The sequence below is a fragment of the Hyalella azteca genome, unplaced genomic scaffold, assembly GCF_000764305.2.
Source record: "Hyalella azteca isolate HAZT.00-mixed unplaced genomic scaffold, Hazt_2.0.2 contig11585, whole genome shotgun sequence".
In the NCBI taxonomy this organism is placed as follows: Eukaryota; Metazoa; Arthropoda; class Malacostraca; order Amphipoda; family Hyalellidae; genus Hyalella; species Hyalella azteca.
Genome location: NW_025941577.1, coordinates 254,930 through 272,726, shown reverse-complemented (window position 1 = coordinate 272,726; position 17,797 = coordinate 254,930). Strand labels below are relative to the sequence as shown.

The 17,797-nt window shown below is 37.5% G+C and overlaps 2 protein-coding genes across 2 annotated transcripts; one reads left to right on the top strand and one right to left on the bottom strand.

The window, feature by feature from the left end:
- Positions 1-694: 694 nt before the first annotated feature.
- Positions 695-9,353, top strand: LOC108675698 (dymeclin). The gene is made up of 13 exons (XM_018163727.2): positions 695-809; positions 1,424-1,607; positions 1,766-1,912; positions 2,221-2,339; positions 2,489-2,690; positions 3,088-3,218; positions 3,768-3,974; positions 4,129-4,252; positions 4,538-4,700; positions 5,195-5,308; positions 6,486-6,686; positions 6,898-7,146; positions 7,556-9,353. Exons 2-13 carry the CDS (start codon positions 1,468-1,470, stop codon positions 7,754-7,756), a joined length of 1,998 nt encoding a protein of 665 aa, XP_018019216.1. The 5' UTR covers positions 695-809; positions 1,424-1,467; the 3' UTR covers positions 7,757-9,353.
- Positions 9,354-11,902: 2,549 nt separating this feature from the next.
- Positions 11,903-16,422, bottom strand: LOC108675694 (ionotropic receptor 21a-like). The gene is made up of 8 exons (XM_018163724.2): positions 16,051-16,422; positions 15,563-15,752; positions 15,134-15,312; positions 14,610-14,768; positions 13,936-14,111; positions 13,284-13,356; positions 12,655-12,813; positions 11,903-12,073 (listed from the first exon to the last, which is right to left on the bottom strand). The coding sequence occupies exons 1-8, from the start codon at positions 16,420-16,422 to the stop codon at positions 11,924-11,926; spliced, it is 1,458 nt and encodes a 485-aa protein (XP_018019213.2). The 3' UTR covers positions 11,903-11,923.
- Positions 16,423-17,797: the final 1,375 nt, after the last annotated feature.

The following is a 17,797-nucleotide window of genomic DNA, read 5'->3' as shown; positions in this document are numbered from 1 at the left end:
GATATTAAAGGACCAGTCGTTTCACCATATGTGCCCGTCGTTTCTAATCCGGCTGGCTCGAAACGATACCGAGCTGCCAACGCCGCGTATTTACGCCTCTTGCTATCCTCCGCCGCACGAGCCGCGAACCCAGCAGTAGCGCGAACCCAGATAGCCATGATGGGCTATCTTGGGTTAGGGTAGGGAAAAATGACGTTTTTCTTTACCAATTTATTCTGGCTAGGTATTGAATCTTGTAGTGAAATTCAAATACTACAATTTATGAATAAATGTTATATAGAAAATTTCGGGTACTAATAATAAAGACGATGTCGATTCCTTCACTTCAGTACTTACTATAATTATGAAAACGTTATTCAATGAATACTTATTGCTAAAACTCGGTACGAGGTTAATTGAACGGTTAATCAAAACGGTTGTGTAAAAATGTGCCGGTTAACTTGTAAAATTAATTTAATTTGTAATCAATGATTTTAGAATCGATCATTTTTAACGCTACCCATTTCTATAAACAAAATTAAATCTAGGTGATATTTGTCTATGGTTTTCAAAATTCACTTTAACGTTAAGCTAAGAAACCATCAACAATTATTTATGGAGACTCTGCAGAAAAAATCTGTTGTTCATGTGAAAAAATGATTTACTGTATTGTCAAGAATTCCGTTGTCACTGAATTAGAAGATCTGTCCGAATCGTAATGCTCGACACGTAAACAAACTTATAGTGTCTTATACCTGAGTTTACTTTTATGTTCGTGGTCGTGGACGTGGAGCAGTGTCTTTTTGGCAAGGAAGCACACAAAAGTATTTGTGAGTAATTATTTGATCATTCATTATTAACTAGTTTTACTATCATTGAAAATAGCCCATATTCTGCAGTATAAAGTAAGACACAATTATTATAATATACTAAAGTTTTGGTAGCTATGCCAAGCAGCTGCCAGCCAAGGCAATGCCTATCATGGGCCTATGGCCTATAGGCTTATAATATAACTATACCATACTTAACTACAGTCTATAGCCTCATATACTGATATACTCATTATACTATAGGCAAGGTAGGTACTAGGTAGCTGTAGCTCGTAGCTGGTAGCACAATCATTGAGGCAAGTTATGTCAAATTAATTGCCTTATTGTCACTTAGTTTGGAATTTGGATTGTGATGGAATGGTGGTTTTTATAATGCTATAGGCCTGTAGCTACACTCCTGACTCATTGACTCCTGGCTTTTCATTGGATCATAATATATGATTGATAATTTGATATGGCCAATAGCAAAAGATTGATATAGTCTTAATGCAAGTCCTCAGTAATTAACTGTTGAGGCGGCTACCACCTTTCATCATCTGACAAGTGACAACAAGTTAACAACATTACTGAATGATCTAAATTCTGGTAAAATTCTGATTATGGCTTCATTTCAGGAGTTAGAGGAGCCAGTGTTTGACTGTGAGCTGTGATCAGGGTGATGGGTGCCAACTCAAGCAGTTTCAGCAGTCTTTCATCCAATGAGTTGCTCAAAAAATTTGTTAGCCCTGAAATTATATCTTACAATGACCCATTCTGGAATTCATTGCTTTCTTTTGCTTCAAAGGTTCCTCGATCTAGGTGAGTCTGTGCAGAATTCAGGTATAATATTTTCTTTTGAATCAAATATATAATCTTAAAAGTAACTTTTTACAGTCTAAATATCTAAATTTTTTAAATATATATGTTTGTTGAATTACTCTGTAAGCTTTACAATGCAAAAATTAATTTTTTCTCAGCGGAGATTCCCGTTTGCTGGATGAAAATATAGAAAGCCTTTTCCATGAGCTTGTGAAGAATTCTCCTCAATCTGGTAACTTGGGCACACTCATTAGTGTCTTTCTGGCCCGAGGTGTTGAGCTCAAGGAGTCTGCAAGATGCAACAAGTAAGCTTATTTATTTGAGTGCATCATAATTTTTTATCATTTTACATGAGATTATTAACTATAGTTTTTTTTAACTACTGAAATTGTAGCAACACTGTGTACATTGGCTCATGTAAAATATAATTTTTCTCTTATTACTATTGAATGTTTATTTTGATGGCCATGTTCATTTAGGTTCCTCCTAATTCCAGCATGCAATTTAATAAAAACTAGTAACTAGTCAATATCTTACCATTGGATGAGCTTAATTACATTCAGGTGTACAAAATAGGAAAAGAAATTGAAATTGATTGTTGTCCCCTGTGCAGTTCCTTATTTGTTTGGCATGCCCACAACGCTCTTCTCATAGTGCGGGTAGTGACGAAGCTTCTGCTAGAGCACTATACTGAAGATGAAGTTTTACAAATTCTCTCACTCCAACGTTCAGGTAAAAATATTTAAGTTCATGCACTAGACTAGATGGAACAAATTTTCAATTGATAGCATTACTAGGTACCTATTTATTTAAAAAGGACAGTTTTACCATCAATCTTGTTTTAAACCTTTTCACACCTTTTTTAACCCCACTGATGACAGAGAGCAGCATACCAGCAAGTATTGTTAGCTGTGGCAGTCCAGTGAGTCAACTGCTGCGTCGTGTTGTATGCATTCTGGTTGAGTTGCCACTCTCTCCCACCACCAGCGCTCTGCACCTTGAGGCTATCACTGCACTCACTGTCTTCCTCTCTGCACAACTGGTGCAGAGATCTGATGTGCAACACAGGAACAAGTTCTTCAGGCATGTGAAATGCTTGCAAAGTTGTTTGATAGGTCATTTTACAGAATGTATTTAAAAATTAGGATTTTTGAAGTTGTATGCATAGTTTTTTATGTTCTTTTGTTGAATGCAGAATTCAATTATTCATTACTAATTTCTTGATGGGTTATAATAGCTTATGAAGACCTGATTACAGGTTGTTGTGTTGCAGAGTCATAGTGCGCATTATTTGGAAAATTTTTGTAACTTTTGAAGAGGCAGTTCAACATTTTTGGCATGTATTGTGGCTCTTAAAGTGATATATGGCTTGAATATAAGTTGTTTAGTTGTGATAAAAGTTAATGAGAAAAGATTCTAAGTAATGACGTAGTATGTTCACAAGCATATGCAAATTTAGAAATTAAATATTTGTTGGCAGGTTACTTCACGAAAGTTGTGGAAGCAAAGAGAAGGTGCAACTGATGGAGACGCTGATGTTGTGGCTTATCCAGCGACCGCCTCCACCACCTGACCCTGATTCTTCAGGCAGCTTTGTCGCGGGGTTGGCAGGTTTGTGATAAGCTCATGGTGGGCTGTACATAGCTTTTAGATTTGTTAATGATATTGAACTCATATACAGACGATATGGATACTTGAGCTTCTGTACGAGAAGTTAGACAAAATGACTTGAATAGATGACATAATTATTGTTAGAAAGTGGCTTTAATGAGAAGTGTAATGCTGTTTAACAGAATAGCTTTTTTTGGGAGGTGATCGAAGTAGCAAAAAATCATGCTATAAGAGACGGTCTAATTTACTGATGTAACTTGGGAGCGAAATTATCTTAATTAGTGACACATTCCAGTGAAGAATAAATTATTGAATATGGCAATGGAAGCAAAGGCAGGCTTTTGGTACAACAAAAGCAAGCCATTTGGAAATATTTATTTTTAATTGGTGATGAGGTTTGGATAAACTAACCTAGTGCTCTCAAATCTTTTCAGCCACATGCATGAAACGTGTTTGACACAAGCACTGGAAGGAACCACTTCTAGAACATTGTATAGGTACTTTGCTTAGCATATTTTACGCTCTTCACTTATAAAAGCAACTCTTCAGCTGGCTTGTGGTCGGTGCTGACGTTGGGCTTGGCTGGCAAGGACGCTGCTGATGGCGCTGATAATGAAGCTGAGCTACCACTAGTTCATAAGGACGTTCCTCCCTCGCCTCTTGCTGACCAGAGTCAGTTACTGCTGCTGGTGCTGGCGACCCACACCACTCACAACACCTTCAGAGATGTTTTCTTCTCGTGCACCAACGAGCGAGGTAAGTACAGCCACGCCTTCTTCTCGTGCACCAACGAGCAAGGTAAGTACGTTAAAGTTCTCTTCTCGTGCACCAAACTCCTGAGTTAACTGACTATTAAATTATCTCACAAATTGTACATGGTTGAGACTGGGAAAGTATATTTTTACCTCAGGTCCAGACACGGGGGAGCTGAGTCTTCCCTTCGCTGATTTATATGCCGCACTCACTCTGACACTGCACACCGAGCAGACCACGCTGCTGCTCTACATGCTCCTCCACAACTGCCGGCACTTCAGGTTAGGCTTCAATAATGTTCAAATCTGTGGCTAAAGCTTCCCGAGCTTGTGCATACTCTACTTAGGACCTCCCCCAGACTGTACCTATTCAACATATAAGCTGCATCATACTGTACATAATCTTAATAGGGCCTCTTTCAGACTGTACCTACTCTTCATAGGGCCACTCTCAGACTGTACCTACTCTTCATAGGGCCTCTTTCAGACTGTACCTACTCTACTAGGACCTCGTTCAGCCTCCCTAGGACCTCCTTCAACTTATACTTGACAAAATGCTTCCCTCAGACTGTACGTGCTGAGCCGCAGCGACGTCGAGGCGCTGGTGCTGCCGCTGCTGCAGGCTTTGTACTTCGCGTCAAAGCTCTCCTCCCATCACGTCTACATGGCGCTCATCGTGCTGCTCATGCTGAGCGAGGACACTGCATTCAATGCTGCACTGCACGACATAGTATTTTGTTATTGTTGTTGCTCATCCTAGATCCTAGTAGTGGTGATTAGGGAGGGGGTGATGGGTCAGATTTTCAGGACCCTATAGCCACAGGTATAGTAGGACCATCACTGGTTCGCTACCAGACCTCATTGTGTCAGATTATTTTGCGTTTAGCCTAAATTTTGGACAGGATATCATGAAATTCTACAATAATATGATTTCACAGGTTAAAGTCTCTTAGGTTTATTATACACTTCACCCTATTAAAAAGTATCGTTTATTCTCGGTTAAGGTTTGCTCATCGTGTGTAGTCAACTTTTACCTTGAAATAATGACGTTTCTTAACTAGTGAAACGTTTACCTTGCATCTAAACTTGTAACTTGCCAGTAGGTACCTAAATACACAACACAGATCGTCAATGTTTTGATTGTAAGCTGCATTAATTTAGGATTAAAAGCATTTTTGGAATTATAACTAAAGGAAAACCTAAATTTAAAATGAATGTTTGTAGCCTGCAGGCAGCGTGTCGTGGTTCACGGAGCGTCCGCTGTCCAACATGTCGCTGGGGGACCTCCTCATACTCGTCCTCATCCGCACCATCACCTTCAACATGACCAAGATGAGGGTCAGTTGCACTACCTCATTATCAACTGCTGGCTGATGTTACATTATCAACTGCTTTCTGATGTTACATTATCAACTGCTTACTGATGTTACATTATCAACTGCTTACTGATGTGCCATTATCAACTGCTTACTGATGTTTCATTATCAACTGCTTAATGATGTTCCATTATCAACTGCTTACTGATGTTACATTATCAACTGCTTACTGATGTTCCATTATCAACTGCTTACTGATGTTCCATTATCAATTGCTTACTGATGTTCCATTATCAACTGCTTACTGATATTCCATTATCAACTGCTTAATGATGTTCCATTATCAACTGCTTACTGATGTTACATTATCACCTGTTAACTGATGTTCCATTATCAACAGTTTACTGATGTAGTTTACTGATGTTTCATTATCACCTGTTAACTGATATTCCATTATTAACAGTTAACTGATGTTCGATTATCAACTGTTTACTGATGTTCCATTATCAACTGCTTACTGATATTTCATTATCACCTGTTTACTGATGTTCCATTATCAACTGTTTACTGATGTTCCATTATCAACTGTTTACTGATATTCCACTATCAACAGTTTACCGATGAAGTTTACTGATGTTTCTTTATCACCTGTTAACTGATGTTCTGATCAACACTTTACTGATCTTTCATTATCATCTGTTTACTGATGTTCCATTATTAACTGTAATCTCTAGTGCCTGGGCATTAAATAAATCATGTCATCTCATCACTTATGTCACTCTTACCTTGGGTTTCAACTGAACCTAATCTCCTCTTACTAATGCTCCTTTCTTCGTCTGGATCTCAACTAAAACTTTCTAAATCCTGAACTAAACATATGTCTTTCCCTCGAAAATGTCCAGTTTTATTTGGCTCTCAATTATATAATTACCCCTCACTTACCTCCCATCACTCACCTCCCCTCACTTACCTCCCCTCACTTACCTCCCCTCACTTACCTCCCCTCACTCACCTCCCCTCACTCACCTCCCCTCACTCACCTCCCCTCACTTACCTCCCCTCACTCACCTCCCCTCACTTATCTGCCCTCACTCACCTCCCCTCACTCACCTCCCCTCACTCACCTCCCCTCGCTCTCCTCCCCTCACTCTCCTCCCCTCACTCACCTCCCCTCACTCACCTCCCCTCACCATGTCCAGGACCGCTACCTACACAGCAACTGCCTGGCTGCCCTGGCCAACATGTCTAGTCAGTTTCGCAGCGTACACCCGCATGTCTGTGAGCGTCTCACGTGCCTCCTGGAGACCCTGGCTCGTAGACACGCTCGGGTCTGCGAGTCCATCAAGACCAGCGAAAACCACGACAACCACGTCGTGGCCTGCGACCAGGAAGACGAGCTGGTCTGGGGCGATGATATGACATGATATTCGGGGCGGTTGATCTGTTATACGTTTTTCGATGTAAAATTATTTAGAATGTATGCTTGTTCATTTAAATGAAATGCCATTTAAGGTAAAATTTGATTTCTTTTTGACCAAAATTGAAACCCTCATAGCGAAAATCCCCTCGAGTGTTGTTGATTCTGTATATTAATGAGAAATTTCTGGGCAGTTAAGTGACCTGAGCGTCATCGAAGAGGTGCTGCGCATGGTGCTCGAGATAATCAACTCTACACTCACCCATCAACTCGCCCACAACTCGCAACTCTTGTACACTTTGCTCTACAAGCGACACATTTTCTTACCGTTTTCTACGCAGCCCAACTTCTCTGACGTTTGTATGAACATCGACGTCGTACTTAATTATCTTATGAACAAACTCGAGAACTCCACAACTGATCCTTCCGTCTCCGATGTCTTGGTGAGAAATGTTATTTTGGTTAAATGTTTCAAATATTTGGTTAGATATATTTTTAGTATTTTGGTTCTAATTTAGTTATTATCAGTTCACCGATTTTTCTGAATAGCAATATTTTTTTCTTACTGTATTCTTTCTGCGCATAAATCTAATCGAATTAATTTTTTCTGCGGTCACTCTTAAAATTGTTTTTACTTGCATTCATTTCTCGCATTTACTGTGTCTGATGTTTTCTTGCTACATATAAATTTCGCCAGATATATGTACTAGGTATTTCTACAGGTTTTCTTGAATTAACTAATTTGAGTTTCAGCCAAGTGTACCAACATGCATATTTTTCATGATAGAAATTCCTGGAGTTATTTATTTATTTGTTCTTCATATAAGCATTGAAACAAACATATTTGTGCAGCAAGTGATAGAAGAAGGCGTATTGCAGCTGCCCAAGGACCGTCTGCACAAGTTCCCTGAGTTGAAGTTCAAGTACGTCGAGGAGAGCTCGCCAGAGGAGTTCTTCATGCCGTACGTGTGGACGCTGGTGTACCAGAGCTCTGGCCTCTACTGGAACCCTTCACGAGTCTCGCTTATTGATCCTATAGATTGCAGTGCATAGAAAATAGCGTTACGTCTGATTTTCCTTTTCCTTAACCTTTCAATGAGAAATTACATTGGATAAAAAGACGTCATGTAATCTTTCGTGTACCAGAACTCTGGCCTCTACTGGAACCAAACACGAGTCTTGCTTATTGACCCATAGAATGCAGGGCATAGGAAGATGTTACTGTCATCCTTCCATGCGAATTTTTAATGAAAAATTATAGTGGATAAAAAGACATGTTTTCATGCTTCAAGTATTGTTGTTTCTGTCGCATCAGAAATTCTTATGCTGGAGCTAACGAGGCATATTAATTAGCTTTATTTATTTCGAGATCCGGTCGTAGTAAGACGTATTTTTTGTCGATATTCAGCATGTGGTCCCTGAATGAAGTTTATGCAATACTGTCTTAATCGCTGTTGTGAAACTCTAATTTTATTCTGAACATAAAATTGTAGTTTATTCTATTAATAAACTTTTGTGTAACTTGTCGGCCAAATCACTTTGTCTTTGCACAGCTATTATTTTTGAGAAAGATTGTCTTGGAAAAGGAAGATGTTCATCTTTTCTTGATGTGTCAATGAATATGCTGTGTACTTAATATTTTCTTTTACTGTAACAACAACAATGGCAATCGTTAATGAGTAGAACTAGTGGGTACTTAATGATTCACTATTTAAGTATTTGTTTTGCTGCATTGTCGATTACGACTAGGAAGGTTTTTATTCATTATTGCTTTTTTTCGGTTCGGCGGAGAATTTGTATTATGTCTTCGTTTGTGTTGCGTGATTATGTGGTATGTCTTTAAAATCTATTTTTTTTATACTTACGTGGCTCACCATGTTCATTAGATAGGCACCAGCTCCTGAAATTGATTGAGAATTTTTGATTTGATTGATATTTCATTCGATTGAGAATTTAACTACTCGCTCTTTTGGGATTTGCGCTTAATTATTCATTCAATCAGTCATAATTTACAAGTTTATCTATCATTCGTGACAGTAATATTAGTCAAAAGGTTAAATTTTCACGAGCACTTTGAGGATTGCAAAAATTTCTATGTTGTTGTCGTGGTGAATACTTGTTATTCATGTCGAATACAAACATTTTTTTGCACCAGAGATGATAGAATCATGGTCGTCTGCGGGTATATTTCGATTCTCAATTCCAGTAAAAAGTCAGCATCTGTATTGGGTTTTCTATAGAGTTTTTATTTTATTTCAATTGATCCTACAACTCCCACCGACCCCGAAGACTGCGCTAGTTGATCACGCACAGTCGTGTCGCCATGAACTGCCGTACGAAACGATTCGTAACGCAAGCATTTTCGTGTAAAAAATGTGCGTCCCTGGCCATGTCCATTATATCATTTCTTTCAAGATCATTCATGTTGCCACAAGTTTATTTCAGTGTAAAGTTGTTTCGTTTTACAAAAATGTTATGCAAATTTCACTCGACAATAGAAAATCCTATAAAAATATGATTTATTTTGTAGAAAAATATCTGCTATTTCATTTTCTTTTGTACAAGTTATTTGTGTTTATAAGGATATTTATATTATTTATTTTTGTCGTATTCTTGAAGCTATGAGCCGGTTATTAAAATTATGCGTATGTGAGTTTAATTTTATCCTTCAAGCTGCGCGGTATTACGGCCCACATTATTTAGTTCATTTGAGAAGTCAACAAGTTATATAGGAAATTAATGAGTAAGAAAGTAGGGTAACATGGGGCAGCGTGCTCTCATCTCTTTTCAAAATAAATTTCTGATAAAGTTTTAATTGATACGAGGTGTGTTTTTTTAAAGTTACAACTTATGAGGAATGTGATGTGAATTAGACGCCAATAGATTTATTCAATTTTGAACGAAAGATTATTTTTTAAGAAGTGTCAAATGGGCCCTTTGCCCCCACCTCTGGGGCAAGATGCCCACCCCTTGGTCCATTTACCTCAATTGAATACTTTTTTCAGATTAATGATGATAAAACAACACTTTACAGTTCAACATTATTAAAATGAAATAAATATTACATCCATCCATTTATTAACACTTTAAAAAGTATATCTTTAACTTTACTAAAATAAATTCTTTTTTAAAAAACCTTTCGCTGACGTTAAAAAATATTTCCTTGACACTAGAAAATATTTCCTGGACTTGAAAATATATCCCTGACATGAAAAAATGCATTCTTGACATAAAAGATATATCCTTGACATGAAGAATGGATCCTTGACTAGAGAAAATATATATACTTGACCAGGGAAAAACTTCGTTTCTATTTTTTCCATAATCCAGCTATTATGTGCAGAGTCAACTTATTATTAGAGTCAACCACACGAATTCTTAAATTGTTGGAAATTCAAATAGTTTAATTGTACAGGAATGCGATTACTAAATCGTGGAGGAATGCAAATCCTTAAATTCTTCGGCTCTATAAAATTCTTCAGCCAATCTCTGCCAGCCATATTGGTTTGCTTATTTTATGGTCGATTTATGTTTTGTCGCTCAGCAATACTGACTATAATTCTTCTTGCATTTGTACATGTTAGTACAAATATTCTTTTTTGCATATCTTTAATGTACGTAGCGCATTGCAACTTCCGCATCTTCAGGAATGGGTTTCTCCTATCATCCTAAATAGATCGAGATGAACGTCAAGTTAGGTTTTGCATTCGAGTGCGCAGGCCAGTTCGCTGAAGTGTCGATTCGGTCTAACTCTAAATAAAGAACTCCAGGTAGCTTCATCTTGCTGTCGCAGAGCCGACGCAACGTTTTCTTGGTAATTTGAACTTTGCTCGTGTAGCCTCCAGCGATTTGCCACAATTAATTTCCTCCAAGACATTCTGGAATTCAGTTTGCGAATTGTTGGCATTCTTATTATAGTTGCGCACCACGTATTGAACGTGAAAGAAAGATAAGGGGTCATAGATATTTAGAAACTAGAACCTGCTGCCATTAAGAGGCAAATTAAAAATAATACAACACAATGAATAATTTTTATTCAAAAAGCTCGTCAAGTTTTGTAGAGCTCATTGAGGCAAATCTAATGCTGTATAACAAGACTTCACAGAGAGGTATTGAGCCCACCATGGGCGCTTTGCCCCGTGACACGCACGAGCCCGTTGCCCTACTAGGAACTGTTTCAATTTATATCGTGTTAACGTAACGGTCTATTTGAAAGCTAATAGTCCAAACAAAAACTCAAAATTATCCTTATAAACAATACTGTAAAATATAATTCACAGTACTTTCATAAGCTTCATATACAGTAATCTAAAACAGTTTTATTTTGCAGCAAAAACATTTTTATTTAGCAGCTAAAACAGGCATTTTTAATGTAACTTACCAACGCAAACTCTCAGCAAAACGTAGAGCCACACACTTCAGCCCAATGAAACTGTCGACCGGCGGTAGAAAACACAGACCAATATCTGCCATACCTAGCGGGAAACCCGCAGAGGGCTCGCTGCCCCATGTTACCCTATTGTTTTAAAATCGAATGCCATCAAGTTGGATTTTGCAGAGTTCAGGTTTTGAAGCGAATTAAATGTTGGAAATGCATTGGAACAACTAAAATGATTCCTACCCTTCTAAGTGTCGCTAAATTTATGGATATTTTTTGAAATTTAATGTTTGCGAGGTTGTCAAAATAGGATAAGGAATGAGTGCAGCCATTTGCCGAGTCATCTTATATTTTAAAATTTTGCTGATTGTCGCAGACAGGATAGTACGGTTGTCTTATCAGGTAAAGAGTAATTATATTGAAACAATACCTAGAATTTTTTTCAGCTACAACAATAGAAAATGAGATAATTTTATAGTTTCTGTCAATAATGACTCTGAACATGAATATCGTCTCAGAAGCAGTGCGCGTTTCACGGTCAAGATGGCCACGATAAAAATCGTCATCTTGAGACATGAAAATTCTCGAATAATGTAAGTTTTTCGAATAATGTCAATGATATCGATTTTGCTGTTATCCGTTCAAGGGTCAATCAGGTTAATAAACATTTTGCAGGCATCCTGATGAAGTTGAAAAATTTATTTACGCAGTCACTGGATTATTTTGCGTGCCTGCAATCCGGAAGATGAAAATCTTTCCAGGCATCTATAATAAATTAAAAATACTCATTCACTCATGTTGAACGGTAATAATTTGCGGTAATTAACGGTAATTAGTTATGGTTATTTACGGTAAGAGGTAACAGGTTTTTTTTCAAGCAATTTTTGACGTTTGCAAGAAGCCATTTCCACGATGAAGCTCGTCAACCCCAGCACCAACCCCATGACAAGGAGGATGAAAGGGCCTTGAAGGTGCGACATCTGGAGTACCACCTGGGGATCAGAAATAGATGGTATAATAAATAATATACTATAATTTACAATTATTAGTTATCAACAACAACTATTCAGTTGAGCTAAGTGTTATATGCTTTACTGCCGGGATAAACTGTTAATCAGGACATCTGCAGAACAACCTGAGCATTAATTGTCAATAATAATTATTCAATTTCGACAAAATGTTAATAAAACAGCCTGGATAAAACAGCTTTAATAAAACCTTACAGCCTGAATAAAACTGCAATTCAGGTTGATGGAACAGTTAATGGAATAGAACTAGAGGTTTTTGTGAAATAAAAAATATCCATTAATTGAAAAAAAATTTTTGGAGACAGAAGTTGAAATATTCCGTGTTCTTCCTTACCAAAAAATCATAGTCGAAAATGAAAACAACATCATCTGCGCTATATTTCTTACCGAACCATTATGTATATGTCGTATAACACATCATCGGTGCTGGATTGCTTACCAAACCATCATCATCTATTGGTCGTAACACATCATCGGTGCTGGACTGCTTACCAAACCACCATCATCTATTGGTCGTAACACATCATCGGTGCTGGACTGCTTACCAAACCATCATCTATTGGTCGTAACACATCATCGGTGCTGGAGTTCTCATGTTTCTCTTTAGCGTAGAGTTTGTTGAGCTGCAACACCCAGCGCGATACGAGCCCAGCTTGCAGACATCGCTGCATCAATTGATCAATGGTCCGCATATATGGTGCACCCTGTCCATAAATTTCAATACATAAGTATTCATTAACAAAATTATCACAAAGAGAAGGCTTTTACCTGGTTAAACGTACGTTCATAAAATGTCATACTTAATCATTATCATCAGCCATTAAATTTGCACAACGAGAAAACCAATTATTTCTTGTCAATGATTAATTAAAGAGCATCAGCACGTGTAACTCAATTATTATATTAAAAATGTTAGTATTTGAACCTAATTAATATTGGTTTAGAAAGTGGACATAAATATTCGATTTGAAATGAAAATTCGTGGACGAGATATTTGAAGCCAGTTAAACTATTATAGTGTAAGCAAGCATATCTTTATAATTTAAATGAATAATTATTTTAAGGCAAATTATATTTATAAAATTATATTCGGAAATAAATTAGTTGCAGAAACTTGGTAAACCTCATAAGTGCTTAATTTTATTATTACAAAATTAATTTCATCATTTCTAACCTTGGGGAAGGCCCAGGCATAGCCTCCGGGGAAGAAGTTTTCTGCCGCGATGTGCATGTAAGTTTGCCCAGCGCTGTGGTACAGGGAGGTTGAATAACTCATTTATTCTGAACATTTAGTGATGATTACAGCTGTATAACAACTGTGCAATAGCGTGCCAGACGTGTGCAACGACAACCAAGTAAAGGTCCATTCGACTTGTATAAAAACTGAAAAATAACTTCCAAATAACCAAAAAAATTTGCTAATTGAATTGTCTCGCATTGTCTCTGAGTATAAAAATATTTCAATATTTGTTCAAAATTGTGCCTAAACATGTAACTAAATGATTCAGTCATTGCCAATAAATGTATTTTATTCGCAAGGAATCTAATTTTGACTTGAGTTCAAAATAATTTAAATATACATTACAAACATCAAGGATATAATTTGTTTTACATTTATTTTCAGTCACATTTATTTTCAGCTACATTTATTTTCAGACAAATTTATTTTCATCCAAAAGTAAGTTAATTCAAATGCTGTCTTGGCCATGAAAATTCTTTTAAACATACTCAGTCATATACATCACTCAAAATTTTCATCTGCATCATCAAACATATGTAAATCGTAAAGACGTAAAATGAATGAAATTGATGAATTTGACGCTGACCGGTCGGTGTACTCAGACATGACGATGCTCTCGATGTTCGCCCTGAAGTAAATGTACGCGTAGCTTCCCTCAGCCACGCGCCGCATTGATTCTTTTGACGAGTAAAACGACATTTTCTGGAACAGCTTCTGGTACAGATCGATTTTGGATGTCGAGAACAGCTGATATTCTGAGCCCTACAAAATATTTAAAATGCTTATTGGAATTCATTTGAACAATAAAATTTTTTTATGTGACCTTATTCACAAAAGCATCGGTCACATTCACAAAAGCATTATATATAAAAGCTAATTGAATTAGGCCTAATAAATCTTACCACACAATTCGTTTCCACATAAGAAAAATTATAAATGTGTACAATTGTAACCCAATATATATTCTACAATACTCTGAAATTTGATTTTGTTAGACATACAGTAGTTCAGTATGGACTAGATATGCAATATTATGCTGTAAGTCACAAGGACTTTGCGTAACTGAGATCTTACATTATTTTCATCCTGCATTGATAGGAAAATTTAAGGGAAATTAAACGATTTTCGTGTTAAGGGATGGGCGCATCTTGAAAATAAAGCAAAAGCAAGTGATGTTTTACTACAAGACTAGAGCATAAAAACTTTAAATATTCAAGCATTTATGGTACTCAGTACCGTGTGTATAAAACAGACACACACCTTAGCATCAATCATGCCATACTGGATCTTGGAGTCGTAAAGTTCTTGCAGCGTGTTGAGGGTAGGCGGTGTCGTGGGTACAGCAAGGACGGCCATGAGGGCGGACTTGTAGTATGTGGTTGTCAACAGTCCGTATATCAACCAGGTTGCAATGAACACCTGTTCAATATTTGAACGTTAAACATTGATTTATATAATTAGTTTTGTATATATAGTAGATATTTATTTCATTAGTTGTATATATAGAGTAGATACTTAGTTTTCCTAAATCGCAAGTTCGCCAGGAATTTAAAAGCAAAGAAAACTCTAACAATAACTAAATTCATCGTATCTTCACTAAAATCATTTGGGTGGCCATACCAATAATCAGTTCAAAAAGTTTTAGAGAATACAAGTACACTCAGGTGTGAAATATTAAATTATTGATTTTTGTTGGACATTTCGAATTGAATTAGTAACTTGAAATTTCCCACTAACAGTAAAAATTGATTTACTTTACATCTTTAATAATTACACTTTTTCACCTGTGTCATGGTTTTTGATGGAATTCGTTGGAGATTTTGACTGAGGAAACTGCCGAAGATGTCCAGGCAACTCTGGGAGAAGGTTGCGCGCTGGCCGATCAGGGGGTTGAGCTTGCGGAGGCCGTGGTAAAGCACAGAGCAAGTCCCCAGAGTCGTGCCCCACAACAGCCACACGTTGTCTGCGAGGGAAAAATCCCAGAGTGACTCTCTAATAACAGCCACACGTTGTTTGTGAGGGGAAAAAAATTCCCAGGGTGACTACCTCTTAAAAAGCCACACGTTGTCTGTGAGGGGAGAAAATCCCGAGAGAGTCTCCTTCAAAGTTGTCATCGCAAATTTGTACGTATTTTTGGCAATACACCAAGAAAGCGTTTCATCTTTATTTAAATTTTGAAAATATAAAAGGATTAAAAATATTCATCTCCTCACTAGCGAAAGGCTCGAAGACTTTCTGCCACTGCGGCAGCGGTCGGTTCTTGGCCGTGACAAAGGTCAATGGGTCCGTGTAATACATGCGTGTGAAGTCGAGGATGAGTCGTCGCTCCATCGTCAGGGATAAAACCAACGAGAAGTTACTGCGACGAAACTGCACGTCACCCACGACTCCCGTCCATGACCCCTGGGGGGGTTATCGTCTCATATAAATTCAAAAAGTTGTTTAAAATTGTTAAAGGATTTAGATTATCTGTAGGTCGGCGTCTAAGATAAACAGAACATTTCACCAAACGCTCATGTACATTGTCCTTGCAAATGTTTGTTACTTGTTACGATAGGAATGTGCAAATGCACGCAATCATATGAGCTGCAACATATATATCCAATATCAAAATGCAAAGTATATATCCAAATACGTGTTTATAATCTTAATCCAATTTAATATTAGGATAAGGACAGTTATATCCCAGTAAAAATCCTACGTTCTCGAGGCGAGTTCCCCATAAGTCATCCATTGGAGTTACGATGTCGTAAGTGAAGTTAAGATGGCGAGCGACTTCTCGTAAGATGTAAATATCCAAACTCGGAGCTTCTTTCACGACCCGAGTGTTGGGCTGCCGTATGAAGTCAGTGAAGGGACGGAAATCCAGAGTGGATATATGAAATTTTTCCCCGTAGAAGTTCTTCATTTGCTCAGGGTATATTTCCTCTTGGTTTTCAATTGGAGTCCCTGGTTTCCATGTTAAAGATTTTTTAATTAATGGTCCACCAGAGCTTGTATACAACTGACGGACATACACATGCCATGCGCTCGCATTGTAGAGCATTCCGACGGCATTTTCTTCTTCACGCATGTTCGTGTCAAGCAAAAAATTGTTCAAAATTTCCTTGGAATCGCAAAAGACAAGGAAGATTTTTTTGACGCTGCCAGATGGAGACAAAGACGCTAAAAGTTTTTCAGAAGGAGGATAAGGTAATAGAATCACGATACAGTTATTTTTCGAATAACCCTGCGTAGTTTCCTTTAAAGAACTAAGTATGCTCATCCCATCTTCGTCATCCTTCAGTAGAATGTGTGGTTCGTTAGACCAAGCCAGGCCGACGGACACTTTCAGGCATTTTTGGCTGTACTGTGAAGCCAGAAAGGATGCCACCGTTAACTGATCCGTTGTTAATGTAGGTGAAATCTTCGAGCTGTTGAACCCATGAAATGTTGTTGGCTGAATATGTTCAAGATTTGCGTATGGAAACAATTTTAGCAGCTTAGATGTTGAATTAAATAGTAAGTTATGCTGGTCAGACCTAAGTGATGAGTCAAAATTTCCCGAATCCAGATTAAAATTTCCAACGTCATTGCTTATAATTTCAGATGTCGCGGTTGTATTCAAAAGATGATTCAGATAACCGACATGCAAATTATTGTAATTAGGCTTTGTAATTACATTATAAGAAGCAACCTCATGAAAAACATCGTGAGTTTCGTTGCCAATGCTTCGGTCTATGCAATAAATAATTAGTAGTAATCGGAATATCGTGATTGTAGAGAACCCAAAAATCCCCGCTAAACGATTCACATTGTCTATTTTCAACATCCCTTAATTGCCAGATCTGAAAAATGAACAACAAAAGTTAAACAGTGCAGTTTTCATTTGCAGACAATGTAAAAAAGTATTTAGTTAGGGTTAAAAGGTGTCAGTATCAAGACGAAGTTGGTCCACTACAAAAAAGTTTTACAGTGTATATACATATTCGGCCTCTGAATTTAATTAATAAAATTTGTTAATTAACAAAAATGTTAATTTAATGTCGGACGGGAATGTATCTACTGCCGAAAATTTCTTTTAAACAACCATACAAGACATTCGAACTGATGCTTCCTCGTAGTTAATTGGAAGTCAGGTGCATAAATATTTGGACAAAGTTTTACTAAATTCTCTGAGTGCACGCCAGGATTGTTCGGACAGCAGAGATGTTTGGCCTGCCAAGGCGTCCGTGATATTGGATTTTCAGGCGTGATTTGAAGAATTTTATTCCGAAGAGGAAGAAGGTCGTCGTTAATATGAAATCGCTTACTTCTATTTTGAAAACACTTGCTTCACAACGGCGGTTATGCCATCACAAATATGAAGGTTTTGCGTCGAGTTTACAGTTGATTCGGAGAGAGTTCCGCTAGAAAAAATTCCGCTTGACTTTCACGACTGCTTTTCTCGATATATTGTTCAGCGATCG

Excerpts from the sequence above, each read along its gene's own strand:
- LOC108675698 (XM_018163727.2), top strand. The coding sequence starts at position 1,468 with ATGGGTGCCAACTCAAGCAGTTTCAGCAGTCTTTCATCCAATGAGTTG. Across the intron at positions 1,913-2,220 it reads GAGTCTGCAAGATGCAACAA|TTCCTTATTTGTTTGGCATG; the intron begins GTAAGCTTATTT and ends TCCCCTGTGCAG. Across the intron at positions 2,340-2,488 it reads TCTCTCACTCCAACGTTCAG|AGAGCAGCATACCAGCAAGT; the intron begins GTAAAAATATTT and ends CACTGATGACAG.
- LOC108675694 (XM_018163724.2), bottom strand. The coding sequence starts at position 16,422 with ATGCGTGAAGAAGAAAATGCCGTCGGAATGCTCTACAATGCGAGCGCA. Across the intron at positions 15,753-16,050 it reads GGGGAACTCGCCTCGAGAAC|GGGTCATGGACGGGAGTCGT; the intron begins GTAGGATTTTTA and ends TAACCCCCCCAG. Across the intron at positions 12,814-13,283 it reads ATGCCTGGGCCTTCCCCAAG|GGTGCACCATATATGCGGAC; the intron begins GTTAGAAATGAT and ends ATTTATGGACAG.